At 34.8% G+C, this 27,278-nt stretch overlaps 2 protein-coding genes across 4 annotated transcripts; one reads left to right on the forward strand and one right to left on the reverse strand.

Annotated features, from left to right (window-relative positions):
* The first annotated feature begins 10,771 nt into the window (after positions 1-10,771).
* On the forward strand, positions 10,772-11,658 carry LOC120207402 (PRA1 family protein E-like). Its single transcript, XM_039206863.1, has one exon. The coding sequence runs from the start codon at positions 10,875-10,877 to the stop codon at positions 11,436-11,438; it is 564 nt and encodes a 187-aa protein (XP_039062794.1). The 5' UTR covers positions 10,772-10,874; the 3' UTR covers positions 11,439-11,658.
* Positions 11,659-16,697: 5,039 nt separating this feature from the next.
* LOC120207403 (E3 ubiquitin protein ligase DRIP2-like) lies at positions 16,698-20,689 on the reverse strand. 3 transcript variants are annotated; one of them, XM_039206865.1, is made up of 8 exons: positions 20,277-20,687; positions 19,333-19,432; positions 18,448-18,781; positions 18,099-18,352; positions 17,871-18,035; positions 17,662-17,712; positions 17,461-17,533; positions 16,698-16,972 (listed from the first exon to the last, which is right to left on the reverse strand). In XM_039206865.1, exons 1-8 carry the CDS (start codon positions 20,401-20,403, stop codon positions 16,799-16,801), a joined length of 1,278 nt encoding a protein of 425 aa, XP_039062796.1. In that variant the 5' UTR covers positions 20,404-20,687; the 3' UTR covers positions 16,698-16,798. The 3 variants fall into 3 exon arrangements, with proteins under 3 accessions (XP_039062796.1, XP_039062795.1, XP_039062797.1); XM_039206864.1 differs by having other exon boundaries at positions 16,699-16,972; positions 17,871-18,352; positions 20,277-20,686; XM_039206866.1 differs by having other exon boundaries at positions 16,838-16,972; positions 17,442-17,533; positions 17,871-18,352; positions 20,277-20,689.
* Positions 20,690-27,278: the final 6,589 nt, after the last annotated feature.

Below are 27,278 nucleotides of genomic sequence, written 5' to 3' on the forward strand. Positions count from 1 at the left end.
CAATTGCATGCTTTTTTTTTTCAATACATTTGTTCATCAATGATTACACACTTTCTTATTACCATTACACATTATTATCACAATTGAAAGAGGTTTGCATGCTTTAGGGTTTATGAGTAAATTGTTTTTTAGTCCTTTAAAAGTGGCTTAATCATTTCAAAGTCCTTTGACTTGTTCGATTGGTGATATTAGAAGAGTGGTTCATGTGTCTAGATATGCTAGATATATAGACCAATGGCAAAGTGGAAATACAAGTTTAAAAAGCATATTGAACATTTTAAAACTACAAGTATCATATTGAAAGATCTGTTAAAAAATAATGGATACCGATGCCATTATCCATTTTTTTCTTTTAATTTGTTAATTTTTTTAAAAAAAACTAAAATTGATATTTATATATATTTTAAATAAATACTTAAATTTAATTGTTATACACATTTCAATGCCAAAATCTAGCTTTTTATCAGACATATTAGCACATTTGGTTGACGACGGAGAAGTTAAATTCATGTTAGGTTTCAAAATGCACGTAAAAAGTTAAATTTAAGAATTAATTTAGATAATATAAAATATATCCAACAATTTGATTCATATAAAAAAAATGCAAATATAAAATAATATATTAATTTAAAATTGAAATCTTAATTTAAATTATTTATTGATAAGATTATTAAATACTTTTGCTTAGGTTATTATCCATGAATATATTCTCTCTTTTAAACATAGATGTAATTTTTATTTCAGACTCTTGTTGTAAGCTTTATAATAAGCAATAATAAAAAGAGAAAATCGCCTCAGTGACCAAAAAAAAGTTATAATATACGATTTTAACCAACTTTTTTTGGATTTGCCAAAATGACCAACAAAATCGCAACGCGAAATAAAAATCGCAACGCGATCCCCAGAATCGCAAATCAGTTTCCAAAATCGCAACGCGATTCTTGAAAATCGCGATGCGATAGTACAAATTCGCATTGCGATTTTCCATAATCGCAACGCGAATATGAAAATCGCAACGCGAACACATAAATCGCAACGCGTATCCGTAAATCGCAACGTGTATCCGTAAATCGCAACGCGTATGGGTAAATCGCAATGCGTATCCGTATATCGCAACGCGTATCCGTAAATCGCAACGATAATACATAAAATCGCAACGCGTATCCGTAAATCGCAACGCGATATTTAAAGCGCCATTATAATCGCTACGCGTATTTTATTTTCAAATTACAAAAAGAATATTAAGACAAAATCCCGTAATCGCAACTCATAACCTAAAACCTAAAATCACAACTCAGTCCCATCTCCATCTCTCACTCTCTACGGCGAAGAAATCCGTCCCCATCTCCGAAGATTTCCGTCCCCATCTCCGGCGAAATCCCTCACAACCATTCACGGTCAGAAATCCCTCACAATATTCAGAAATGGAAAATCAACCTCCGAGGGTTAGTTTTTTTAATTATTTTTATTTTGAAATGTTTGCATTATTGTAGGTTTTTCATATTGAAACTGATGATAAGTTTACTGGTCATTTCAATAATAGATTAACCATTTCACTTAGATTTCATTTCGCGTTACGATTCTGTCGTTGCGATTTTCATTTCGCGTTGCTATTCTCTCGTTGCGATTTTCAAGTTAGTATTTGTCTTTGTCTTTGTTCTGTCTTTTGGTTGAAGTAATGCAATCCATTCAAGTTTCAATTTGCAGAAGAGTCGCAACGAGATAAATGAAAATCGCAACGAGAGAATGACAATCGCAACGAGAGAATCGCAACGCGAAATGAAAATCGCAACGAGAGAATCGCAACGCGAAACCAAAATCGCATTGCGATTTTCATTTCGCGTTGCGATTCTCTCGTTGCGATTTTCATTTCGCGTTGCGATTCTCTCGTTGCGATTGTCATCTCGCGTTGTGATTCTCTCGTTGCGATTTTCATTTCAACCAAAAGACAAAACAGTGTTGCAAATTTTAGTTTCAAGAATAAACTACTACTTTTTATGTTTATTGTTTTTGGTATATCTTCACAGTGTAGTTTTTGGTATATCTAACTTGGTATGTTTATTGTTTTTGTAGAAATTTTTTTCGGCTCAATTGACCTTGAGAAATAAAGTCAGCCTGGCCACTACAATTGCAAAGAAGCTTTCACCTGCTCAAAGACAATTGTTTGAGGAAACCTGCTTCGGGCCATGGCTGAGAGTACAGCATCCGGGTGGAGATGCTAATTTGACCCATTTGTGGCTTCAGACCATGACATCAAATCTACCCGACAGTATACAACGTGGTGAGGAAGAGATATGGTTTCATTTTCCACCAGCGTATACTTGCTTTGGGCGGAAGGAGTTCTGCTTAATCACTGGTCTACGATTCGGACACGATGATGTAGGCCGGTACACTCGTCATATCGCCCGCCCATCATGGTTATCCCGGGTTTTTCCGGATGAGTCAATGGAGAAGCCGAACCTACATGTCGACGACCTGAAGAAATTATTTAATAAGAAAGCTGGTTTCACTCGGATGGAAGACGTCGATGTTGTCCGAGTATGCCTTCTACTACTTGTGTATGCCGGCTTTTTAGGCAGAGAGGCCAGACAACCTATTCATCGGGAGCTAATAATATTGGTAGAGGACCTGAATGCATGGAATCTGTTTCCGTGGGGTTCGTATATATGGAAAGCTACCTGGACTAAGTTGTCGTCTGCCTTTGATGACCGCAAAAGTTTGCGGGGCGATGGGTCCAAATACACTTTGTCAGGCTTTGTTTGGGCCTTTAAGGTAAGAATTTCTATATAATGTTTCTAAAATTATAATTAATTATTTAACAATTACTAATTTTGTTATTATATTGTTTGTAGATTTGGATATTCGAGGCTTTCCCCAGCATGCGTACATATGCAATAAAAACGTCAAATGATATTCCCAGGGCTATTTCCTGGAAGAGGAAAACTCTGTTGGATTGGGAAGACTTAATACCATATGCCACAATAAATAATGTAAGTTAACACAAATACTTTCATATAATATATAAACAAGTTATTAATAGTAGACGTTTAACTTTGTTTGAGTTTTTATATTTTAGGAGGCCAACATTCCATTACAAAGACTGTCACCCACGGAGGAAGAGCTTGCCACTGATTGGTGGCAAGCTAGTCAGAGTTTTTTTGATGGCACGGATGATGAGCAGCATCCACTTCCTCCAATTCGAGAGCCATCACCTCACCTAGAGCCATCACCCGATCGTGACGACTATACACCTCTAGAATGAGAGCCATCACCTATCCCGTCACATCATCGAGCCTCTTCTCCACCATCACCTCATGATAGGCGACCGACAAAGATGCCACGACTCCTATCTCCCTGTTCTCCACCTCCACCTCAACGGGATGAGTCAAGGGAGTTACGTGATGAGGTCAATGCCTTGCGTGAGGAGATCGGTACTCTACGCGATAACGATGGTGCATGGCGTGTGGAGGTGTCAACTTTACGTGGTGAGGTTGCCGCTCTACGTGAGATGATAGTATCGTTGCAGAATGAGGTTCATACTCTACGCAACGAGGTAAGTTTAAGATTTTCCATATTTAACTTAATGATAAATTTACTCGTAATTTCACTTAGATTAGCCATTTCACTTAGATTGCTTAGTAAATTTATTCGGTTGCTGCCAATTCTGCTAAACTGTGTATTCTTTAACACTGTGAAATAGTATTTCTTTGTTTTGTCTTTTGGTTGAAAGTAAATTTGTTCGGTTGCTGCCAATTCTGCTAAACTGTGTATTCTTTAACACTGTGAAATAGTATTTGTCTTTGTTTTGTCTTTTGGTTGAAAGTAAATTTGTTCGGTTGCTGCCAATTCTGCTAAACTGTGTATTCTTTAACACTGTGAAATAGTATTTGTCTTTGTTTGTCTTTTGGTTGAAAGTAAATTTGTTCGGTTGCTGCCAATTCTGCTAAACTGTGTATTCTTAACACTGTGAAATAGTATTTGTCTTTGTTTTGTCTTTGGTTGAAAGTAAATTTGTTCGGTTGCTGCCAATTCTGCTAAACTGTGTATTCTTTAACACTGTGAAATAGTATTTGTCTTTGTTTTGTCTTTTGGTTGAAAGTAAATTTATCCATTCAAGTTTCAATTTGCAGAAGAAGAAATAGTTTACTTTCGCAACACGAAACTTAAAATCGCAACGCGAAACCAAAATCGCAACGCGAAATGAAAATCGCAACGACAGAATCGCAACGCGAAACCAAAATCGCAACGACAAGATCGCAACGCGAAACCAAAATCGCATTGCGATTTTCATTTCGCGTTGCGATTCTTTCGTTGCGATTTTCATTTCGCATTGCGATTCTGTCGTTGCGATTTTCATTTCGCGTTGCGATTTTGGTTTCGCGTTGCGATTTTAAGTTTCGTGTTGCGAAAGTAAACTATTTCTTCTTCTGCAAATTGAAACTTGAATGGATAAATTTACTTCAACCAATAGACAAAACAAAGACAAATACTAACTTCAGGGTATTAGTTTGAAACATATTTTTCTTTGTTATCTGATGCATTTTGTGAACTATGATAGAATAATGACTTGGGTGAATACAATGCAAGTTTGAAACATATTTGTCTTTGTTTTCACTGTTTAAATATCATGTCTGTTTATTTACTGATTTTTGTATTTAATTATTTAGCGGCCCGATAGAGTGGATGCTTTACGTCGGGTTATGCTTGCACGACGGAGTTCACGCATCAGACAGCGTGCACGTGCTATTAAGTCTCCGTACACCCCAATAGTGCGAAGACACCGCAAGAAGAAGCCCGACTCGCCTGTCATCCCTCAAGAGTCCACTCCTATCGTTGAATAGGCCCCCCATATCATTCCTCGAGAGTCCCCTCCCACCGTTCAAGAGGCCACTGTCATCATTGAAGAGGTCCCTCCCACCATTCAAGAGCCCGATTCACATGGCGTCATATGTAGGCTTCTTGAGAAACCCTCTGACGTGCCGGACATGATGGATTCAAGTTGGCTCTCGTATGAGTTACCGGCCAGTACCATACCGGTATCTGAAGAGGAGAGGGAACAACTACCGGACACAATTTTGGATAACACCCTTTGGGCTAAGACCGCAGTTGATTTTTATCTACATGAGCGGAGCAAGGGGTGTTTCACTGACATATGCAAGCTCACCGATGATATCTTTTTGTTGCTTGAACGGCCTTGGTGGGGCGTATTATTAGGGGTCGAAGACAATGGCTATTTCGATGGGGGGGTAAGTCTTATATTTTTCTTATATTTCAATTTGATTAATTTTTTTTTTAAATTTATGTAAGTCACTAATATGTCTTTTTTTGTAAAACAGCATATCGATGCGTGGGTGACACGTCTTCTAATAATAAGAAAACTTAAGAAAAATAAAAATATACGATATACAATAATGCCGACGTCTTTTCACGCCGTTCACTTGAAGAATGCACGAGATGAATCATTTGATTTGGGCAATGGACAAGCTAAACTTTATCCTGCATGGTGGGAGGTCGATAAGGTTAGTATTTATTTTAGATTGAGTTTAAAGGTTTTATGAAATAAGTGCGCAAATGAATGAATTATTACTTATGATTGCAGGTGTTTATCCCTGTTTTAGAACGTAAACATTGGATTCTCGTCGAGCTTCAGCTCCCATCCCTTAAGACAATAGTGTATGACAGCATGATAAATTACATATCATTGGCTGATTTAAGAGATGTTATTAAGGATGGAGCTCTCATTTGGCTAAATTCTTGGATGCGATCAATTATTGGACTCGTTCTGGAAACAAGAAGCCAAAGAAGTTCAATATTACAGTTATTAGAGACGAGACCGCGCCACAACAAACGAGCGGAGCCAGAGGAGATTGTGGTCCTCTCGTATGCTTGGCGTTGGAGCGTTTGACGACGGGAAGCATCAAGTATCTACCTCCCACGATAGAGATAAAGCTGCAGTAGGCTTGTGGTTTCGGCATTATATGGCTAAATCGATATATACGAGACGCTGCCTACCTGCATCCGCGTTATAAAAATGTCCATAAACAATTGGTAAGTTTATACTTTTGGTTTGAAAATGTTTGGTTAAGTAACTAGAATTCAATAATTTGCTGTTTGTAGGTTTTAGATGTGTAGAAAGTGTTGTTTGAACAAATGTTTGGTTTCTGCAGGTTAATCTCAGAAGTGAACTGCGTGAAAATGATGTCGAGCTGCAAAAGTTGATTCAATAGTTTAATTGATTGTTTTTTGATTGTTTAATTGATTTGTAAAAGTTGATTCAATAGTAGATGATCGGAAATAAGAATTATTGCTTATTTTTGATTGTTTAATTGATTTGTAAAAGATGATTTGTAAAAGTTGATTTGTGTAATTGATGCGAACATAATTCTTATTTGTGCTTGTTTAATTGATTGAAATGTAATGGTGATTTTGTTGATTTCAATCTGCATTATGTTGAAGGCAAAAATGACTATCGCAATGCGAAATGAAAATCGCAACGAGAGAATCGCAATGCGAAATGAAAATCGCAATGCGGAAATGAAAATCGCAATGCGTTTATAATTTCGCATTGCGATTATCTCGTTGCGATTTTCATTTCGCATTGCGATTCTGTCGTTGCGATTTTCATTTCGCATTGCGATTTTCATTTCGCATTGCGATTCTCTCGTTGCGATTTTCATTTCGCATTGCGATTTTCATTTCGCATTGCGATTCTCTCGTTGCGATTTTCATTTCCGCATTGCGATTTTCATGTTGGGATTTCATTTCGCGTTGCGATTGTATTTTCCGTGTTGCGATAGTCAAATGCATGCCTAATAGTGATAACAACTGAATAACAAGAGTTGGTTAAGTCAAAATGGTTGGCCTGAGTCATTAATTCAACTGAAAATGTTAAAAGTTCACACATAAAATCCATAATACAACGTTTGCATTTAAAAATCACCTAAGTTAACAGTCTCAAAAGGTGAAGCCAATCGTGATTGGGATTTTAAAGATGATTGCCTTTTGCTTGACACCATATGAGCTTTGGATTTTGATGAGGATCCATATTTTGGTAGAGGAAAAGATGATTTTGATGGCACTGGTGATCCACATGTCAACCTTGTATGACCACTTTCCTTGCACCGACTACATGTCGATCTCTTCTTCTCTTCACCCTTAGACGGTATACGATCGTGACTTTTTGGTCGGCAGGTAGCCTTCTGTCCATGGCTGGTGGCAAAACTGTTTGTAAGTCATCTGGTATGTCCCACTCAGAAGGATGTGGAATAGGGTAGACAATCTCGGCATAAGTCTGTCGATAAACTTCTGTAGTGTAGCAATCCATAGCGTATGCGCTTGAATCATCTTGGTTTAAATGAAGAGCAACTTTTATAACATGGCCACACGGATAACCAGATGTTTGCCATTTCATACAACTACACGTCTTTGCATTTAGATCGACTAGCCCATTTAAGTTATTATCCAGTACTTGAAACAAAGTGTTTGAACATGGTTCAACTCTCCATGACGTTGACTTCACAACACGTTTCGTTATCTTTTTTTCAGTCCATGGTGTAACACGATGTTCCAATGTTCCTGTAAATTTAAATAAACAATACTTAGTAAAATATATAAATATGATAAGTTACGAATTCAAAGAAATAATACCTGCATGGTTTCTTTCTTGTAGTACCACTGTTGAATAGAGGCTCGAAAAAACTCCATTAACATAGTAATGGGTAATTTCCGGGAATGACGACTTAGAGCGTTGATTGATTCTGCACTATTAGACGTCATGAAACCATATCTTGCTCCAAGTTGATGTACTCTTGACCATCTTTCAAACCCGACATCTTCTAGTGTTTGAGCACACTGAGGCAAAACACGTCTTAAACAATTTATATGCTTATTGAAATCCACTTCCCGATAAGCTTTTACAGCCTTCCAGTATGTCCATTTGTGTTTTTTTATACCAGCAGACCTTGATTTTAGATTCTATACAAATGAACACCACAAAGTCCATGAAAAGCATCTGGGAAACACCTTCTAACAGCGTTGTCAATTGAGTTTGCCCTATCGGATATGATTGTCAGATTGCTAATAGGACCTATGCAATCCCTAAGATGCCCCATAAACCATATCCATGAATCAGAGGTTTCAGATTTGCCAACCCCGTAAGCTATTGGCAATATCCCATTGTTAGCATCCATGGCTACTGCTAATAAGTTACTCCAAGGTATCGACCTTTCAAATGTGCTCCGTCAACTATAATAACTGGGCGCATGCAAGTAATAAACGAACGAATCTACAAAATAATATACACAAGAAATATAATCATTTAAATGTGAAATGCATGTAACTAACAAAAATGAGTCAACAAAATTATATTGATTTACTAACCGTAGCACCAATGGCGATAAACAGCAACTCAAAGCGTCCATCTCTATCTGTTTTGATATGAGTTACGACCCAGGATTTTTCAGCTTTAAATTGTGACAATAAGCCGGCAGTTGGGCAAACGATGCTTCTGGAGACCCCTCAACAATTCCAAGGCATAACATTTGGCTCTCCAAGCTTGAGAATATGATATACTAATCTTGAACCGAGCATTCATGTCAGTCATAATTTCATGTCCCCGATATACCCTGCCATTCAAAAACATAACTCAGCCAGAAAACCACCCAACACCTTTTTGTTTGCCTGTCTATGGTGAGGAAAAACTTGGGTTCTTTAACATGTATGTTTATCAATAAAAGTCCTAACTTGAAACATTTGCAATCTTTTATTCTCTTTGCAATCATACGCCACGTACAGTTTTTGTCAATCATACACCTTGTTTCGAAACGATCTTTGCTTGATTTGTTAACTTTTAGTTGATAGCCATCTTCCACACATTTCGTATATAAAGCTATCTTCAAGTCTTCCTTTGTATCAAAACAATCATCTTTCTGATACGAATAACTTTTGTGTAACAATCAACTGCTTTCTTTATCAACTCTTCTTCCGGTATCTGAAGTAATTCTGGCATATTCCAGTTATACGCCGTGGCATTTTCTTTTCTTCGGGGACTTTTCTTCTTCTTTTTCTTCTTCAGGATTATATGAATTACAGAATGGATGTTCAACATGTTCATTCACAGTCGTAACTTCCTCCTCATTATCATCAACATTACATTCTTCGGCAACGGCTGTTTCATCATCAAAATTGGGTATTGACCAATATCAATATCATTACACGCATGGTCTGTTTCTTCTTCTGAAACATCATCAAAATCCGTGTATTGACCAATATCAAAGTCCGGATATTGACCAAGACCAAATTTCGAATACTGACTAGTACTCACAATTTTTTCTGTTGGCTCATCATCGTCTAACTGGTCAATACGAAAACCGGAATTTGGTGCTGAAAGTTGATTGGGATTTGGATTAGAGAAAGGTTGTGGGTTTTGAGAAAAACTTAGTTGATTACTACCCGCTACTGACCAACAATACTACTTCTAGGTTCAACAACATACAATGTAACATCATCTTGTGAAACACTAATGTAAGCAATGAATCGTTCAACATCTTCATTGTCGGTTAACAAATAAACTTTACCATTTCTCTGATAAGATAGCCTAAATCCACTTAGGGGCTCTAAATTCAATTTATTTGAAACACGTAGCATTAGAGTTTCATAAGTTAACTTTTGTAAAGACAATTTAGTTGAAGATTCATGGGTAAAGGCATATATTGTAAAACACCATGAACATTATCCCATGACCCTCCAAAACACAAATCTATCCAAACATGATCAACATTAGATGATTTCATGGTTGTAAATTAATTTACTAACAGACGAGCTGCGAAACTAAAACCTGTTGCCGGATGGGAAGGATGTCGTTGGATATAGGAACGGATGTCGCCGGAGAGAGTGATAGTGGAGATGGAATGAGTTGCGATTTAGGGATTTAGTTATGATTTCAGTGTTATATACCCAAAATTTCAGTGTTGTGATTTACAGATTCTCGTTGCGATTTACGGATTATCGTTGCGATTTACAGATTCTCGTTGCGATTTACGGATTATCGTTGCGATTTACGGATACGCGTTGCGATTTACGGATTATCGTTGCGATTTACGGATACGCGTTGCGATTTACGGATACGCATTGCGATTTACGGATACGCGTTGCGATTTACGGATACACGTTGCGGTTTACGGATACGCGTTGCGATTTTATGTATTATCGTTGCGATTTACGGATACGCGTTGCGATATACGGATACGCATTGCGATTTACCCATACGCGTTGCGATTTACGGATACACGTTGCGATTTACGGATACGCGTTGCGATTTATGTGTTCGCGTTGCGATTTTCATATTCGCGTTGCGATTATGGAAAATCGCAATGCGAATTTGTACTATCGCATCGCGATTTTCAAGAATCGCGTTGCGATTTTGGAAACTGATTTGCGATTCTGGGGATCGCGTTGCGATTTTTATTTCGCGTTGCGATTTTGTTGGTCATTTTGGCAAATCCAAAAAAAGTTGGTTAAAATCGTATATTATAACTTTTTTTTGGTCACTGAGGCGATTTTCTCTAATAAAAATACTAATAAAAAGATGACTTGGGTCTCAATCTTGCCATCTTAGCTCAGCTGGTAGAGCGCGTGGTTTTTAACTGGTTCGTGGGTTCTATTCATTCATACGGCGAATCTTCAATTATTTATATACAATTCCTTTTAGGAATTTCAGTAAATTAGAAATCTTGGAACTTTTCTTTTGAGATTTCTTTCACAAAGAAGAATCCCTTTAAAAGAATTCCACAAAATCCAAACTTTAGGGATTAATCTCCCTTCCACTCTCTCCATTCTTTCCCCAAATCATTCGAAGATTCAATCTTTCTCCGAAAATGCCGTCAACAACCACAACATACGACACCATCATGTCCGCCCAAACCCTCATTTCCTCACACGCCAAACACACGCGCCGCCCATGGTCGGAACTCTTCTCCCTCTCCTCTTTCTCCCTCCCTATCTCCGCCGCCGATGCCAAAGACCGTATAAAGCTTAATGTCTCCTACTTCCGGGTGAATTACGTAATTACAGCGCTAACGATCCTCTTCTTGACTCTCCTTTGGCACCCTACTTCGATGATAGTTTTTCTGATAACTTTCATTTTCTGGTGGTTTTTGTACCTCTTTAATGATAACCCAGTAGTTATTTTCAACAGAACAGTGGATGATACTGTTGTGTTGGGGGCTTTGAGTTTCGCTACTGTGCTTTTATTGGTTTTGACGCATGTGGGTGTTAATGTGCTAGTTGGGTTGATTATTGCTGTGGTTGTTATTGGTGTTCATGCTGCCTTTAGAGGAACTGAAGATTTGGGTTCCCCTGGTGAAGAGGAGGAAAATGGGTTGCTTTCTGTTGTTGGAAGTCAGCCTTTGAGGCCAACTTCTGGATATAATAGGATTTGATTCGATCTTTTTGGTGTCGAATTGTTGCGAAAGTGTTTTATGGGTGTTGATTTCAAGTGGGGTTTAGCTTTAAGGTTGTGGAAATTGGAGTGGAGGAATTGGTTGTTTCATTTTTGTTAAATGATCCTTTTAGTGGTTAGGCTTTTGGTTGATGTCTGGCTTGTGGTTTAGGTGCTATTAGTTTAATCTTCGAGGTCGATAGTTTTCGAGTTCTTACTTGTTCCATGCATGAATTCATCCTTGTGGTTTAGGTGTTTTTAGGTTTGGCATTGGTGTGAAAGTTGGTGGTTTCTTGGGGTTTTTGTAACATCCCGAAATTCAGAGTCAGTGACTAAATTGCAAATTTTGAAAACTATGTGCTTGATTTCGAAATAAGTTAAAAGTTCATGGATTTAGTAGTAAAGCTGGAAAATAACAAGGGTATTATGGTCTTTTCTAAGAGAAGATTTTTATTTTCCCTTTTTAAGGAAACCACGTGGGAAAGGAGAGAATTATCCAGAGTCTTCTTCTCCAGCTTCTTCTTCTCCCCGTAAGCCTCATTTAAAGGTGAGTTTAATTTCAGCTGTTTAATTCTTGGATTTATAAGTTGATTTTGATTCTTGGAGTATTATATAAGCATAAGGAAAGCTTATATAAGCTTTAAACATCAAGAATAGAGAATTAGAAAGGAAATGATATGAAGGGTGTAGAAATGAAATTTTGTTATAGAAAGATTTTTGAAGTTCTAAAGATGGATTTGACTTGTCAAGGGTATAATTAAGAAGCTAGAAGCAATAGAATTGAATTTGGAATATGTTGAAAATTTAGTGTAATTCTTGAATTACATATGGAGAATAGGATTTTGATGTTAAAGAGGTGATTAATGAATAGGAATGAGTTTGAATATGAGTATGTAAGTTAAAAATAAGAAAGGGGATGATATATGAAGTATTAAGCTGAAAAGAGTGGATTTTCGGGCATAAAAGAGGATTCTGGGCAGAGTGTATCGATGCACATTCATAGTGCATCGATGCATCAAGGTTAAAACCCAGAAATTGTTTGAAGGTGTATCGATGCACAGGTAGTGCATCGATGCACTCTTTTAAAATAAAAACATCGAATGCAATTAGTGCATCGATGCATAAGGCATGCATCGATGCATCCCAGTAATAATACAACATCGAATGCATTTTATGCACCGATGCATCAGTAGTGCATCGATGCATACCTTCATTAAAAGATGAAATTGGCTTTTCTCTGAGCCTAAGGAGTGATAGTTTCGAATATATCAATCAGTATACTGATAAGTATTAATGTATTATTATGTAGATATAGAATGAAAGCTTGCTCTGGAACAAACTAAGGATTAGGATTGATTCAAAACAACGAGGCCCAGGTGAGTACATCTTATTGTATAAGATTATATGGAAATTGGACTTGTGATAAGTCTATTCTTATAGTAATAGCTCATTAAGTCTTGATTATAAGTATGTTAACGATATGAAGTGTATGTATGTTTGATTATATGAATTGATATGTTTTGTTTTGTATGTGCTATGTGGTTTATGTAAAAATACGGTTAAGTGTTGATGAGAGAATATAAAATAAGTTATGAAATTATATGGATATAGAAGATAAGTCAAGAGATGTAGGGAAATGGAAATATATGTTTATAAAGAGTCATAGGAGAACAAATATAAGTAATATGATAATGAAATATAAGACTATGTGAATACATGGTTATGAGATAAAATATGTAAGAATAGGAAAAGATGATGAGAGTGAGTTCATGAGAAGTGATATGAACTAGGTAAACATGAGTTGGACAAGTACATAGTGGTATGATCCATTATGGGAATTAGTATAATAGAGCTTTTTGATTTAATGAGAGTTAAGGGAACTAAATAAGATTGAATTATAGAATGAAATGGGAATAGTATATCAATTAGGAAACTTGAATATAAAGGGACGATACGAATATGCAAGATAAGTTATATGCTAAATATCTATGGAGCTATATGAAAGATTATAATGAAATTATGAAATTGAATTAAGTAAATAGATTAAATTATTACCTAAATAAAAATACTATTAAATGATATATTTAGAAATACGATATAAGCTATGTGAAAGTGTTCTAGGTGTTTCTATATGTTATATGAAGTATATCATATGTTAACAAGATATGATAAATAGTTACATGAATAAATGTGATTGGGTGAGAAATGATAGAATTATATGAAAACATGTATATGTGAATTAGCTTTTTAATTAGGTAAATATATGAAATCATAACTATGAATTATGTGATGTGAAAGTAATCTATGTGATTATATGTTATATGAATACAAGAACATGAAATATGTGACATGTGAATTATATGGAAATGATCTACGTGTAAGTGAACTATGTGACTATGTGATAATATGAAAAGAAGCTATGTGATACGTGATATGTGAAAGTGAATTACATGTTTATGTGAATATTTGAAATGAAATAAATGATAATTCCCATGTTATGTGTCATGAGAGCTAGGGGTATAGTTGGCATGCCAAGAGTCGAGGGTCTACGCGGTCCTTCGGGACATATGTATATTCTTTGGAACATTTATGAGGTCTTTGAGGCACATACTTGGTCCTTAGTATATGTATATGATTCTTAAGGAATGATATGTGGTCCTTATGGACATTATTATATGGCACTACGGTGCAATTCTACGCGGTCCTTCGGGATATATATATATTCTGTGGAACATGTGTGAAGTCTTGTAAGACACATACTTGATCCCTAGTATATGTATATGATTCTTAAGGAATGATATGTGGTCCTTATGGACATTATTATAGGGCACTACGGTGCAATTCTACGTGGCACTTCGGTGCAATTATACGAGCTGTGGTGACAGTATTAGTGCACAACCTTTATAGACTCACATATCTATAGTTCTCACAAGTGTACCATGGGCTAATCAAAGAGATAACATAAATACAATATATATAATGTATATGCTTTTGGTGAAATGATATATGAGTGATATGATATACAGAAATGATAAGTACAAGATCATGTGATAAATAATTTGATGATAATGATAGAGATAATGATAATAATATATATGATAATGCTAAGAAAATAGATGATGATATGTCATGAGTGTATTTGTTATATAAAAGGTGTGTGATTTTGTATGAAATTGTTATATGATTTTGTATGATAAGTTAGTATTAAATGTTCATGTGTTTTGTTATATGGAATGTTTTATGATTTCTATTATATGTTTTATTTGCCTCACTAAGTCATCGACTTAGCGTCTGATTGTTTCACACGTAGGTTCGAGAAGAATATAGAGAACAATGTGGAGCAAGACAGGTCAGTTACTTCTTACCGAAGATCAGATCAGAAAAGATGTTTTGAATTAGATGTATTCTGTACATTGAAAATGGTTGGCATGTAAATAAATGTCTGAATTGTATATGCACTGAACGGTTTTGCAAAAACATTTAAGTTCTGAATAGTTCTGGAAATCTTTTGAATAAGCTCGAACGCGAATCCAGGTCGGGTACGGGTTGGGGGTGTTACAGTTTTGCTTTGAATTGTGTCATGGGGATCGAAGGGTGTCTTTTGGTCCTGGTGTTTCTCATTTCTCCTTTTAGTAGTTAGTATTTGAGGCATGAGTTGTTTCATTCATGAAATGATCCCTTTGATCATTCTTCATTCGGAGTTTTCAGTTGGCACTCGGGTTAGAAGTGGATATAACAACTTCTGTACTTTTGATTGAAGCTTGAAAGAGGTGAGATCTTGCGGCTTAATAGTTTGTATATCCTGGAAATATAGGAGAAGGTGTGGCTGCCTGCTTATTTGATGGTAATGTTGGTTGTGTCTTCTGGCCAATTAACATGACTGTTAAATGAAATCTCGTCCGTCGGTGTGGATAGGGATGATGATGATGATGATGAAGCTGTGTCACAATTGCTGACAAGTATGACACCATGGGAGCTTTGAGGTGATTAGTTTGTTATGGTATTGTTCCGATTCCGAAGTTACTGTTTTAGCCACTCAAGTGTAATCACTGATTTTCTTCAACAAAAAAAAAAGTGTAATCACTGGTTTCGTTGCTTTTTGGTGTAGTACAGTCTGGATGAATCTAAAGATCAATCAACTCTTTGCTTGCAAACTCGGTGTCTTAGAACATGTCTCGTAATGGTTGTTTGATAACCTTGAAGCATTGACAGGTTTGTTTCAGCTTATAAGCTTTGGCTGTTTTACTATTTGCCAAAGAGGGTTGTAAATGAGATGAGATATATCACATATTATTCGAGTTTGATTCGGACAAAATTCGATCAATGCTTGACTCGAGCTCGGTTAACATGAACTTGGTTTTTTTACAATTTGCTAAAGCCGAATGGTTTTATCGAACATATATATTGGTGTTTCAAAGCATGATGCTATGCTAGGAGTTTGTTTTGGCATACAAGCATGGATGGACAAAAGGGGTGGGTAGGTCGGGTAAGTCGTTTCCTAAAATTTCAAATTAGTATATAAGTTAGATATTTTCTTTGTATTTTTAATTGATAATCTATTTTTGTCCTTAAAATTTTATAACTTCGTCCTATAACATAAGATCCCGCGTCCATTCATGCATATAAACATTTTATAACATGATTCATTAGTTTTTTTATTAAATAAAAAATGCCATTCCAATATTTAAAATTTATTTAACTTGAAAATTATAAAATTATTTAAATGATATGATAGATTTATAATTTTTTGTATTGAAAGATAATAAATATATTACAATCATATATATTATATAAAGTAAGGTGCAAAAGCCTATATTATCGAATAAATAAATAAATAAAATTATAAAATTTCAATTGTCAAATTAGAAATCGGTGATATTGTGTTTCTAAATTAATTAAACAAACAATTATATTTTTATATTAACAAGAAGCTGATACGTCAATTAAAAAGTTATCAATGTGCCAAAATCATATGATTGTATTCATTTACTTTGCCATTCTAAATTAATTTGTTTTAAAATTCTCATATATGTTCTTATAATTAATTTAAATTTTATTTACTTACCAAATCTTATATATTCAGGAAATTAATTTAAACGATTCATTTCTTACAATTTACCCTAAATATGTTTCAATCCAAATTTTCTAAAAGGTAATAAAATATTAAAAGATATTACTTTTTAGTTATAAATATTCAAGAATGAAATAAAAAAAATTCAGTAACTTAATGTGTATTACATGCATGTCCTGTGAAACCAGTTAAAACTATGATGATCCTACCTAAGATGACATATATGTTTAGATGATTGGAGTTGCGAATGAATACGGACAGAACATGAAAAAAAAGATTAAACGGGCGTCTCAGGGAGCTTGGACTTTTCGGCAATACGATAGAACCATAACGAAGTCCTTCGCTGATGAGCCGACGGTTGCTGGGATCTTCTTCGCTGTAGATGCAGTACGAAACCAATAGTCTACCAAGCTATGAAGTTGTAATGATGGTACGACCGGTTGACCTTGGCACATGATCTCCACCTGCAAAAATGAATTCACTTAAACCATAATGAAGAAAGATCATTGATAGGATAAGAGTTTCATCAATGCCATCAAAACATGCTTATACCATGAACAGTTTAGATTTTGCTAACTTCCATGTGCTTTACAAAAGTAGAAAAACCGGTTCGAAACTTACGGAAAGAGGTAATAAGTTGTGAAAAGAAATGCAAGAAATGAGAATAAACATGGATATACTGAACCAAGAAAAGGGTCAAAGAATCTTCTGGAACCAGAGCTGAAACATTCTATCCGACAAGATGCAAACCGATATGAAACCAAGGAATTAAAACTGAAGTGCTACCGATGTTTTTGCCTTCAGTTTCATTTCAACATTCAGCTCCAGAAAACAAGAAAAGGAGAACAGCAAACGAAAAATTATGGCAAAATAGCATCACTATTTTAGAATGATGTAAAATGTAGGCACTGCTTTCTGGGAAAAACAGAAAACCTGGTAAAGGTCATCTCACCTCGGCTTCACTTGTAAGATCAAGTTTCTTTACAAGGTACTTTAGGATGAATGAGACTGGCATTTTACCATCCCTGTTAACATAAGAAAAGAAGTCAAATCATACGGACACTATAGCAATTTTTATGATTTCACAAACTCAGCAGAAGCAAATGAGGGGAAAAAGCAGATTCCGAGTGGCTAGTACGGACAGACTACTCACCCTATCCTCAAGTAGCATGCAGAAAGCTGTGGAAGGGAAATATGTCCTATCCTGAAACCATTTCATAAAATCGATAGTAAATCAGAGATACTCAAGTTGAAAGTCTATCAGAAAATGAAGCATGCCATTGAGAATTCGCTCATCAAGAAAATAACATACTGTAAAAGGCAAATCATTACTGTGTATATAGTGTGAAATCAGTATCGTACCGGTCTTCACAAGCAACTAATGAGAACCAAATTGGATTGTTTTTTGTATTCCACTTAGACCCCAAAGTGTCTAGCATGATCCTATTGGAGGCAGCTGCCTTCTTTTGTGCTTCTGCATGCAACCTTCTACGTTTCACAGGTTTTGTAATCAAATTTGCCCCATTCTTTTCATCCAGGACTTTTGAATTCAGCCGATGCTCCTTACTTTTATATTTATGAATACTCAATTTTCCATCAGGAACAGTTGGGGATTCAAGGCCAGCTTTTATTTCAGGCGCATATAAGTGACGATCAGGGCCATTATGTGGCTCAGATACAGAAGCTGGTGATGCCTGTGAATTTAACTTGGATGACTTTCTGTTAGCTGCTTCGACAAGACAGTTTAAGGATGTCCACAGATCTGCTTTCCCTTCCATAATTTCAACATCATCTGTATCTTCATTAGACCTGTGTTCACTAGAAGGTTTTGCACCGGAACAATCCTGCATCGATTTAAGGAAGATGGACAAGTTTTCAAAAACTAAGTTTGAAGTTTACATAACATAATCGTAAACAATATTTCTTCAGCCTCCTTTACCTGCCTTTTACGTTGACTAATTTTGTTTGAGGAATCAGGTGAGGTTGAGCCTGAGGAATGATCTTCTGCGGAATCTTCTTTCTTAGGGGACCCCTCAACAGAGAAACTACACCATCGAAAATCAGCAATCCTTTTTCGTGCAGTAGCTTTCGTTCTCCTTCCAGTCAAACCACGCTGCATTGGCACTTTGGGAGTACTGACCACCAATGATGACAGTGATCTTTCTTTTCTTTTTGCTGGTGGTGAAGCTGAAGGCATAACCTCGGGAGCACTTATCTTTCTTCTTTTGTAAGGGAAAATTTTTGCCCTTACTTCTTGTAAACTGTGGTCTGGTCTGCATATATTTATAGGAAAAATAATTCTGTGCGAGCTTATAACAACACAAAACTTCATAATAAACACACCGACTGTAAGTTTTCATATATACAGATTCTTCGGAAACTTGCATAGTATCACAAAAATGGAGTGCATCTAGCTAGCATATATTTTAAAAGCAATATGCTAAAAGCAACATCTGCTGACACAGACTTGTAAAAAGTCCTTAAGAAGCAAAGGTGCAGCACGGGACGTGAATCAGAGCATGCTGACGAGCGACTCAATGCATAAAAACATTCATTTACGACGTTGAAATTGATATAACAGCACAGTTATACAATTTCTGCCCAGCGACAGTGGTTACAGAGATAAAAACATACAATACCAGACACAATCTTTCCAGCTATAATTCAGAAAAAAAACCAAATTTGACATCAGTGGGACTTGATCAGAGCTTTTGAATTCTACTGCTAACAATTTGCACTGTTTACAGGGTAACAGTTATAGTTCTTATATTTGAAAAAGGATGACACAAGATTCATATATTTCTGAATACCCAGAATCAATAACCTGAGTTTGTCAACTGGCAGACATCCCAGCTCAATGTCGCATATGGGACAACAATCCATCCCTTCATCCGAGAGCTTCCCATATATGCACTTCCTACAGACTGAATCGATTTCAAGATAAAGTGCATCGGAAGTGAGCCACAAAAGCATACATCAAACATTCCAAGGAAAAACAGCAGCAACCTTGACTTCGCAGTTCAACACATTATATGAATCAAAAGCACAACACAAAGCAGTACAATGTTCAAGTAGAAGTTGTACAATGTAGAAGCATTTAGTAGATTATCTCTCTTTGAAGATGACAACATTGATATTCAACTTAAAAGTGGGTTAATTAAAGCAACCTATATACCAACTTGTTCAAAAGGCAGTCCTTAATACACGAGAAAGAAAAGTTGGTGTCCTTGTTGTCTTGCATACCAGAATCATTCATGGTGGCAAATTATGGCATACTCTAAATCTCCTACATAAGTCTGCCATATCCTTTGGCTATTATACAATCATATAATTCAAACCACCACTATGTACATACAACATACGTATATGCATGAGACCAACAAAGGTAAAGAAGTGAAAACAGAACATGAAGGAGTATTGACAAGAACAACCAGGTAGCAAGAAAAATGAAATCACATTTAGAAGAATTATAAATCGGATGACAAAAAAAATCTGAAATTTGGCATTCAATAGAAATCAAATACAAAACATCTGGAACGTATAGTTTAATGAATGTAAGACATCGAGAAAGACATATCTCGACACAACAGAACTAATCAAATAAATTGCAAAATAGTGAACCTCAGATGAAAAAACCCAGAAAGGAAAAACAACCCAGAATAAAATAATCATCCAAATACAACAAGAAAAAGAAGAAAACCCAGATCAGCAATTATCAAGGAAAGAAAAAGCACATGAAAAATAACATAAAAGAAAAGAGAAACTAACACGTATGGAGACACAGGGAAATAGTTGTAGCTTCCTTTAAAAGCTTATTACAAAGAGGGCATGTCATGCATGACTCTAAAGTTTCTCTCTTTACTTCGACAACACGATGATGACTACCACCAACCATCTTTTTCTCCCTTCACATTCAAAGGCTGAAACTGGTTCGATGAAGAAGAAAATTCATCAGCAAACAATGGGTAAGTCCAATAAACTAAGAAGAAAAGAAGTTTAGAAGAAGATTGAGGTTTTCGTTGGGTTCTGACAAGTGTGTGTTTGGTTCCAAGTATTGGTGTAAAAAAGGATGGGAAGCTTCTTTATTATTACATGAAGGATATCGTGAAAGCCTGATCTAAACTGGAACAGATATGAATGGAAGGGGCGGGTTTTGGAGGTGGAATTTTTAGAACTTAACTACGTGAGATTTGGTTGGATTTTTTGACAAAAAATAGAAAAGAAAACAAAAACAGCGGCTTGTAAAAGTCTTTTGGCTTTGGCTCTTGGTGGTTAACTGGTTTGAGTTTTATTTTTGGGGTAAACTAAGTATTTAGTCACTCTATTTTGTTATCTAATTATTTTTTTAATATCATACTTAAAATTACGTTTTTATTTTGTTTTTGATCGTCTTCTATTTAAATATAAAGGCTTAGTGGTATGTAAGGCTCTCAAACTTCTTTTAAAAAAATTAAATAATCATCAAACCATTTTTACACTTAATACTACCTTCAAACTCAGAAAAATTTAATGTGGTCATTTGACTAATAATTTTCGTCATTAATCGTTACGATGTTGATGTAACAGTTTACGATGCTGACGTGATGGTATACTGTATTGATATGACAGTCTATGATAGTTGATGATGTGGATGATGATGCGATAGACTAAATTGATTTTTTCTAGTCATCATCACATCATCAATCACAGTGGACCATCACGTCAGCATCGTATACTGTCATGTCAGTACCATGAACTGTCACATCAACATCGTATCGATCAATGACAAAAATCATTGGTCAAAGAGTTACATTAAATTTCTTTTGACTTTGAGGACCACATTGACTTTTAGGAATGTTTAAAGGCCTCACATACTATTAACCCCAAAATAAACAAAACTATTGACGTTTCATTTTTTATTTTTCAGTAATGAGATGACATTAGTTTATGACATGTCAATATCGTAGTTAACCTTTAACAATGAGTGACCAAATAGAACAAAAACGTAAGATTATGTAAAATTTTGAAAAACAATATTTTAGTGACAAAAAATTATGAAAATAATTGAGTGACTAAATATATAATTTACCCTTTATTTATTTTTCTTGGGTTTTCGAGTTCTCCATGTAAAAACGATTACAAAAATACTTTTACCTTCTTTAGCCTTTGAAAGACTAAGAACATGGTGTATATGTTGTTTAAAGAATATATCTATTTTAGGGGCCTAGATATGAAATTGTCCTTTTTATTTTAGGCTTAAAGGTTCCTAAAGTATATCTATGTTATATGTTTAATTAATTTAATCTATATAGAAAATTAAATATCCAAATAGAAAATAATTTAAATTAACAATTTAATTAATTACATATAAATGTTGAATTTTACAATTGTGATTTTTATTTTAAAAGTAAATCATAAAAAAACTTAACATAAAAAGACTTAATACTTACTTTAGCCATTCTACTATATTGTGTCAGCGTGAAGTCTCCGAGCTCTGGCTTTGATTTTCAGGTCGTACTCCACTAATTCTCCTGAGTTTGTCCTGGTCATAAATCAAAAGAAAACAAAAATTAGTAACTTTGACGAAGTCCCCAACAATGGTGCCAATTTGACAACTGTCGTTTTGATGTCAAAATAAATTCTTTCTTCTCAATTAATAAATAAAGGAGATACGCAATAAAGAGAAGTAAAGGTCGATCCTCAAGGACTTAAACAATTTCAAATTTCTATTTGAATGGCTTAAATCAGGCAATAAGTAGTAAAAATGGGGGGTTTTTGTAAAAAAAATTAAATAATAAAAAGCAATTTAAAGAAAAATAAAGAAAGTTAAAAGTGCAGGCTGAAAATGAATATGGTAAAAACAACCTCAAGCCTCATTTTGACTCAATTTTCTTCGGATCATCGAATTATATTTTTCCTTCGAGATTCACGTCGGTTACTTTGTCTACAAGGGCAATCGTCGTGACTCTATTTGTATACCGAATACCCAAGGCAATCTTTGATTCCGGCTTCAGAAATTGATATGATCAACATCAATTGTCGTAGATCAATAACCGTTTAAGTTCGTGAAGACCGGCTCAGATTGTTGTTTCAATAACTACTAATTCCGATATCAATTCCCTCTTGGCAAGACAATCTAATCAAGTGTATTCCCAGGAAGTCAAATGTGCTTTCAATAAGTCAATCCTTTCTCCCACACTTTTCATCGCAAGAACATCTTGACCAAAGTTAATCTTTGATTTTGAATTTTTTTTTATTTTGAAAATAAGCGCAGAGATTGAGAGAGATATTTCGAAATTATTCAAGTGCTTTTCAATTCTCACGTTCGAATTGAGTCATCGCTTAAGCTTTCGGCTTATGAGAAAATTAGCTAAGCATGACAAAAGTCATACTTAGCATATTTAAAAATAAAACTTAAAAGAAAAGAAAATTGAAAAATTAAAAAGAAAAGAAAAGAAATAACTTTATAAAACTAGAGAAAAAAAGAAGAGTAAATTTTGAGTTGTTTGTTTAGGCTTACCCAAGAGGATATTTATAGCCTCTAAAACCCTAGAGATAAACATAGAAATAAAAATAAAAATAAAAATAAAAATAAAAATAGTCCTAAAGATAATTACAAATGTTTTCAAAATTCAAACTTTAAAATTTAAAAATAAATCTCCTAAGATATATCTGCCCGTCCACCTTCCAGGAGGCGGTGACTAGATCTTTTAGAAAACTGCCACGTCAGACCGTGTCATGCCCAGAGTCGTGCCCATGTCTCCAACCGTGACCAAATAATAAAGAAATGCATAATGCACCCTTTTTTACTACTAATTCTTGAAAGTAAGACCCTGCACGAAAATAAGCATAACTCAACCAAATCAGCAACAATAAATCCATAAGATCGAAGATTTAACAAGACAATAATATCGATTTAGAACACTCATCATGTATCCGGGTTGGGTACGGGTTGTGTACGGGTTGGGGGTGTTACAGTTCGACGACGACGACGACAACCGATGATGGTGGGTGACACTAATGAGAGTTAGGATTAGGGTTAGGGATTTAAGTTTAGAGATTTATGGGGATTGGGACGATGACAAGAGGGATGATTGACAATGGAGGTCCGATAACAGATGGGTGGTCGTTCGACGATGGTGAAGGCGAACAGTGATGGCCGACGACTGATATGGGGATTGGAATTAGGGATTTTAAGGTTTTGGGGTTTATTTTGCAATTTTAAAAAATTGGGTTTTTATAAATTAATAATATTCTTAAATTTTTAATAAAATAAAAAATTTCAAAAAATATGAGAGCGACACGTGTCACTTAACGGCTAAATTTAATGTTTGCTACAACCTAAGCACCTAAAAATGTAACGTTGGAAACATTATCCACCTATTTTTAACAAATTTTTTAAGAATAATTAATTATCACTTCAAATATAAAATTTTAAGCCATAATGATTGAATAAGTTTATATTATTGTTAATCTTTCTTCTCCTCCAATTGCTTTTCTCTTGGGGGTAGTAGGATGCCTCTCTTGATTTTAAATCAAAGCAAAGCATTATATGTTAAGCACGGCCCGATTGTTCCTTCAAGCTTCACTCAAAACGAGATGTATTAAGTACTAGAAAAGTTAATCTGATGTGCATTCTTGTTTTTATATTTAAAAAAATTAATATTTTTTTATTAATTTAATATCATAAACTAACTACGATGCAAAACACATTAAGTGTATTGTACAACATTATAAATGACCTCATATGTGATTTACAATAATGAGTATTTTTTAAAGTGTAAACTACACAAATGATCACTAATGTTTGAGTATATTTTTTGTTTTCTTCATTAAAGTTTCAAAAGTAAAAAATTAGTCACTAACTTTATCGATTTGTAACAAAACGGTCATTAATGCTATTGTTTTATAACAAATTGGTCACTCGGCCGTTAACATCCGTTACCCCAGTAACAGAAGGCTGATGTGGCACATTACATACTTAGGTTGAATTGCTTGACACAGTCTGACCTTACAGGTTTAATGGAAATTCTTCTTTCTTTAGTTTTCTGCATTTGTTCCACCACCCCACGGTCCCCACCAGTACGGTCACTAATTAGACCCTTGATAATGAAAGTCCGACCAAATGTAAGCAGCTGATCGTCACTATAAAACAACCTGAACACGTTAGAATATACATTGTTACCCACAAATCCAATGTTAGAATATACCTTCTTTAATCTCACTTTATTGACCAACATCGCATCCTCTTTTAAAGCATCAACTTAGCCACTACAAGTAGCATAAAATTTAGGGATAGGTTAGAGTTATCATTGTTTACTTGATATTAAAAATTCAATCTGAAGCTTGAATAGTTCATCCTCAAGATTAATGTCAATAACTCTTCAAATGATCTTTACATGACGGTAAAGCATGAAGCATAATAACAATGCATATATTTTAATGGCTGTCAAACCCTCCAACTTTGAGGCACCTCTAATGGTATACCTATCGTAAATGGTGGTGACACTGAGGAAAATTTGGTTTAAACTACATTAAAATCAATATTGTATGACGGGTTGTAATGTAGATGATCAAATCCTGCAACTTTCTTAATCTATAACCATCTGTTTCTAGAACCCAAAATCTTAATGTTGCTTATATTTAATCATCACATAGCTTTTTGTCAAACATCCTCGTAGATCTTCAACGAGGCCTCGGAGAATTTGTTTAGTCTATGAAGAGGCCTCGGAGAATTTGTTTAGTCTATCAAGAACCCAAGTCAAACTTGCTTGTATGGAGCTCAAGGTGGAAGAAACATCATCAGTTGTATCACCGTATGTTAATACATAAAGGCCATCTTTGTTTCTTCTGTAGTTTGGATACTTGTTACTCCGTTAAATGAAAAATATCAGATAAAAAGGCTTTAATCCCAAAGCTAAGTTCCTCAGCTGACAAGGTTTTCAACCTAGTTGACCATTCAAAAATGGAAAAAATATTGATGGCTCGTATCCTAGGTATCAATGAGGTGAGAACGGATATCAGTTCTTCGATGAAAAAATGAACATCAATAGCGAATGGATCTTCGTAATTAGAATTCGGTCTCAGAGGTTCTGAACATGGAGGAGTATATTTTGTTCATGAAAGGAAGCAGCAAAATAATAAAAAAGGACTTGCAAAATAATAAACTCCCGAGCCATATTCAACAAAAAGGACTTACAAGCACAAGTGAATGCGAGATGTGTATGTATAAAACTTGACGTAGTGGGATACAATGAGGATTTATTTTGAAGTCATTTTCTTACCGCATTCATCGCATTCTATCCCATTTATAATGCTTTTCCCCAATTGTAGAAGATGTTGACGATGACAACAATGCTTATACGGGCGCGAGTATGATACTTTGCACATGAACTGTGCGAATTGTTTTTTAATAGTTTGGGATGATTACAAAATAATATTTATTTATAATTTTTTTTAACCATTGACAACATACACATACCCTATAGGCATCTACACGAGTATGATACTTCTCACATGAATTGTGCAAGTTAATGATGCATTTTTACTAATAGATAATATCCTCGAATTGTAACAAATTATTCTTTGAGTAGTCGTTTGAATTTTCTAACTTTTCAAAAAGAAAAAAAATTGGGTCGAAATAATTTTTGAAAATATATTAACTTTTGTTAAATAAGATTAATTTGAAAATTAGGTTGAAAATAGAGTTGAAGGATTTTTGAAATAATTAATAGATAATTTAATTAAGTGGATTTGTTAAAAAAATATGAAATATTGGTGTTTAATGTGAAGCATTTTTTTGAATTGATAAAAAATAACTATTTTTATAAAAGGATCAATTACAAACTCTTCAAAGACAATTATACCAAAATTTCAAAAGGTGGTTTTCTTCTTCCAATTTGATTCTAAAATATCGTTCATTCTAATTTCTAATTTATTTAATCAATTTTCTAAATGCTCTATAATTCCATTTTATTTAATAACCTCCAAACAATCTTGATTCTAAAATCTCCTAAATACTTTACCAAAATTTTGGGAAATTCTCTCATCCTTTTTCATGTTATTTATTATTCTTCAAAGGATTTTTCAAGATTTATTCCATCATTTTTTATTCATTAAAGATGAGGCAATTTCATCTTCTCTATTATTAAATCCTTGTGATTTTTATTTTTAAATTGAGTTTTGATCCATTAAAATGAATTTTTCTAATTTTTATTAATAATCAAAATGAAAATAAAATCAATAATGGCGATTTCTGATTTTTGACGTTTTAAACTTGGTTTCCAATTGATTTCTAAAGTATGTTACATCTATTATGATATATTGTGAGGTTTGCACCTGAAATTTGTGAGAAAGGGTTGCAGAAAAAGAAGAAGAGATAGGTTTACAGAAAAAGATTCTCAATTTCATTCATAAAACCTCAATTTTGATTACAATCCAAATATATATTTTAGACTGTTCAATTATTTATTGACAGCTGTGATATTCCCTAACAACTCTAACCGTTGTCCTTGCTTCTTCAGCCGTGACTCATCCTTCCTTAGTCCTTGCTTGCTGCTGTAACTCAATTCCTTCTTCAATTTTAACTGCATCAGGTAAATTCTCCATTTCCCCTCTTTTATAATTACAAATCCCTAATTCTTTTTCTAAATTCCCAATTTCCTGACTCGTAATCCTTAATTCTTGACCCCCATTCCCTAATTTTTCCTCCAGGGCCATGACAATACCTCCTCCTGCAGTCGATGCTTGTCCCCAAGGATCGAAGTCAGGGAACTGTGACTTTAACACCGT

This window comes from Hibiscus syriacus, unplaced genomic scaffold (assembly GCF_006381635.1).
Source record: "Hibiscus syriacus cultivar Baekdansim isolate YM2019G1 unplaced genomic scaffold, ASM638163v2 tig00014728_pilon, whole genome shotgun sequence".
Taxonomy (NCBI): Eukaryota; Viridiplantae; Streptophyta; class Magnoliopsida; order Malvales; family Malvaceae; genus Hibiscus; species Hibiscus syriacus.

Bases quoted from the DNA above. Each gene is read 5' to 3' on its own strand.
- LOC120207402 (XM_039206863.1), top strand. From the start codon at position 10,875: ATGCCGTCAACAACCACAACATACGACACCATCATGTCCGCCCAAACC.
- LOC120207403 (XM_039206864.1), bottom strand. From the start codon at position 20,403: ATGGTTGGTGGTAGTCATCATCGTGTTGTCGAAGTAAAGAGAGAAACT. The intron at 19,433-20,276 runs GTTAGTTTCTCT...AAATCGATTCAG, and splicing joins TTCCCTGTGTCTCCATACGT to TCTGTAGGAAGTGCATATAT. The intron at 18,353-18,447 runs GTAAAGGAGGCT...AAATCGATGCAG, and splicing joins TTAGTCAACGTAAAAGGCAG to GATTGTTCCGGTGCAAAACC.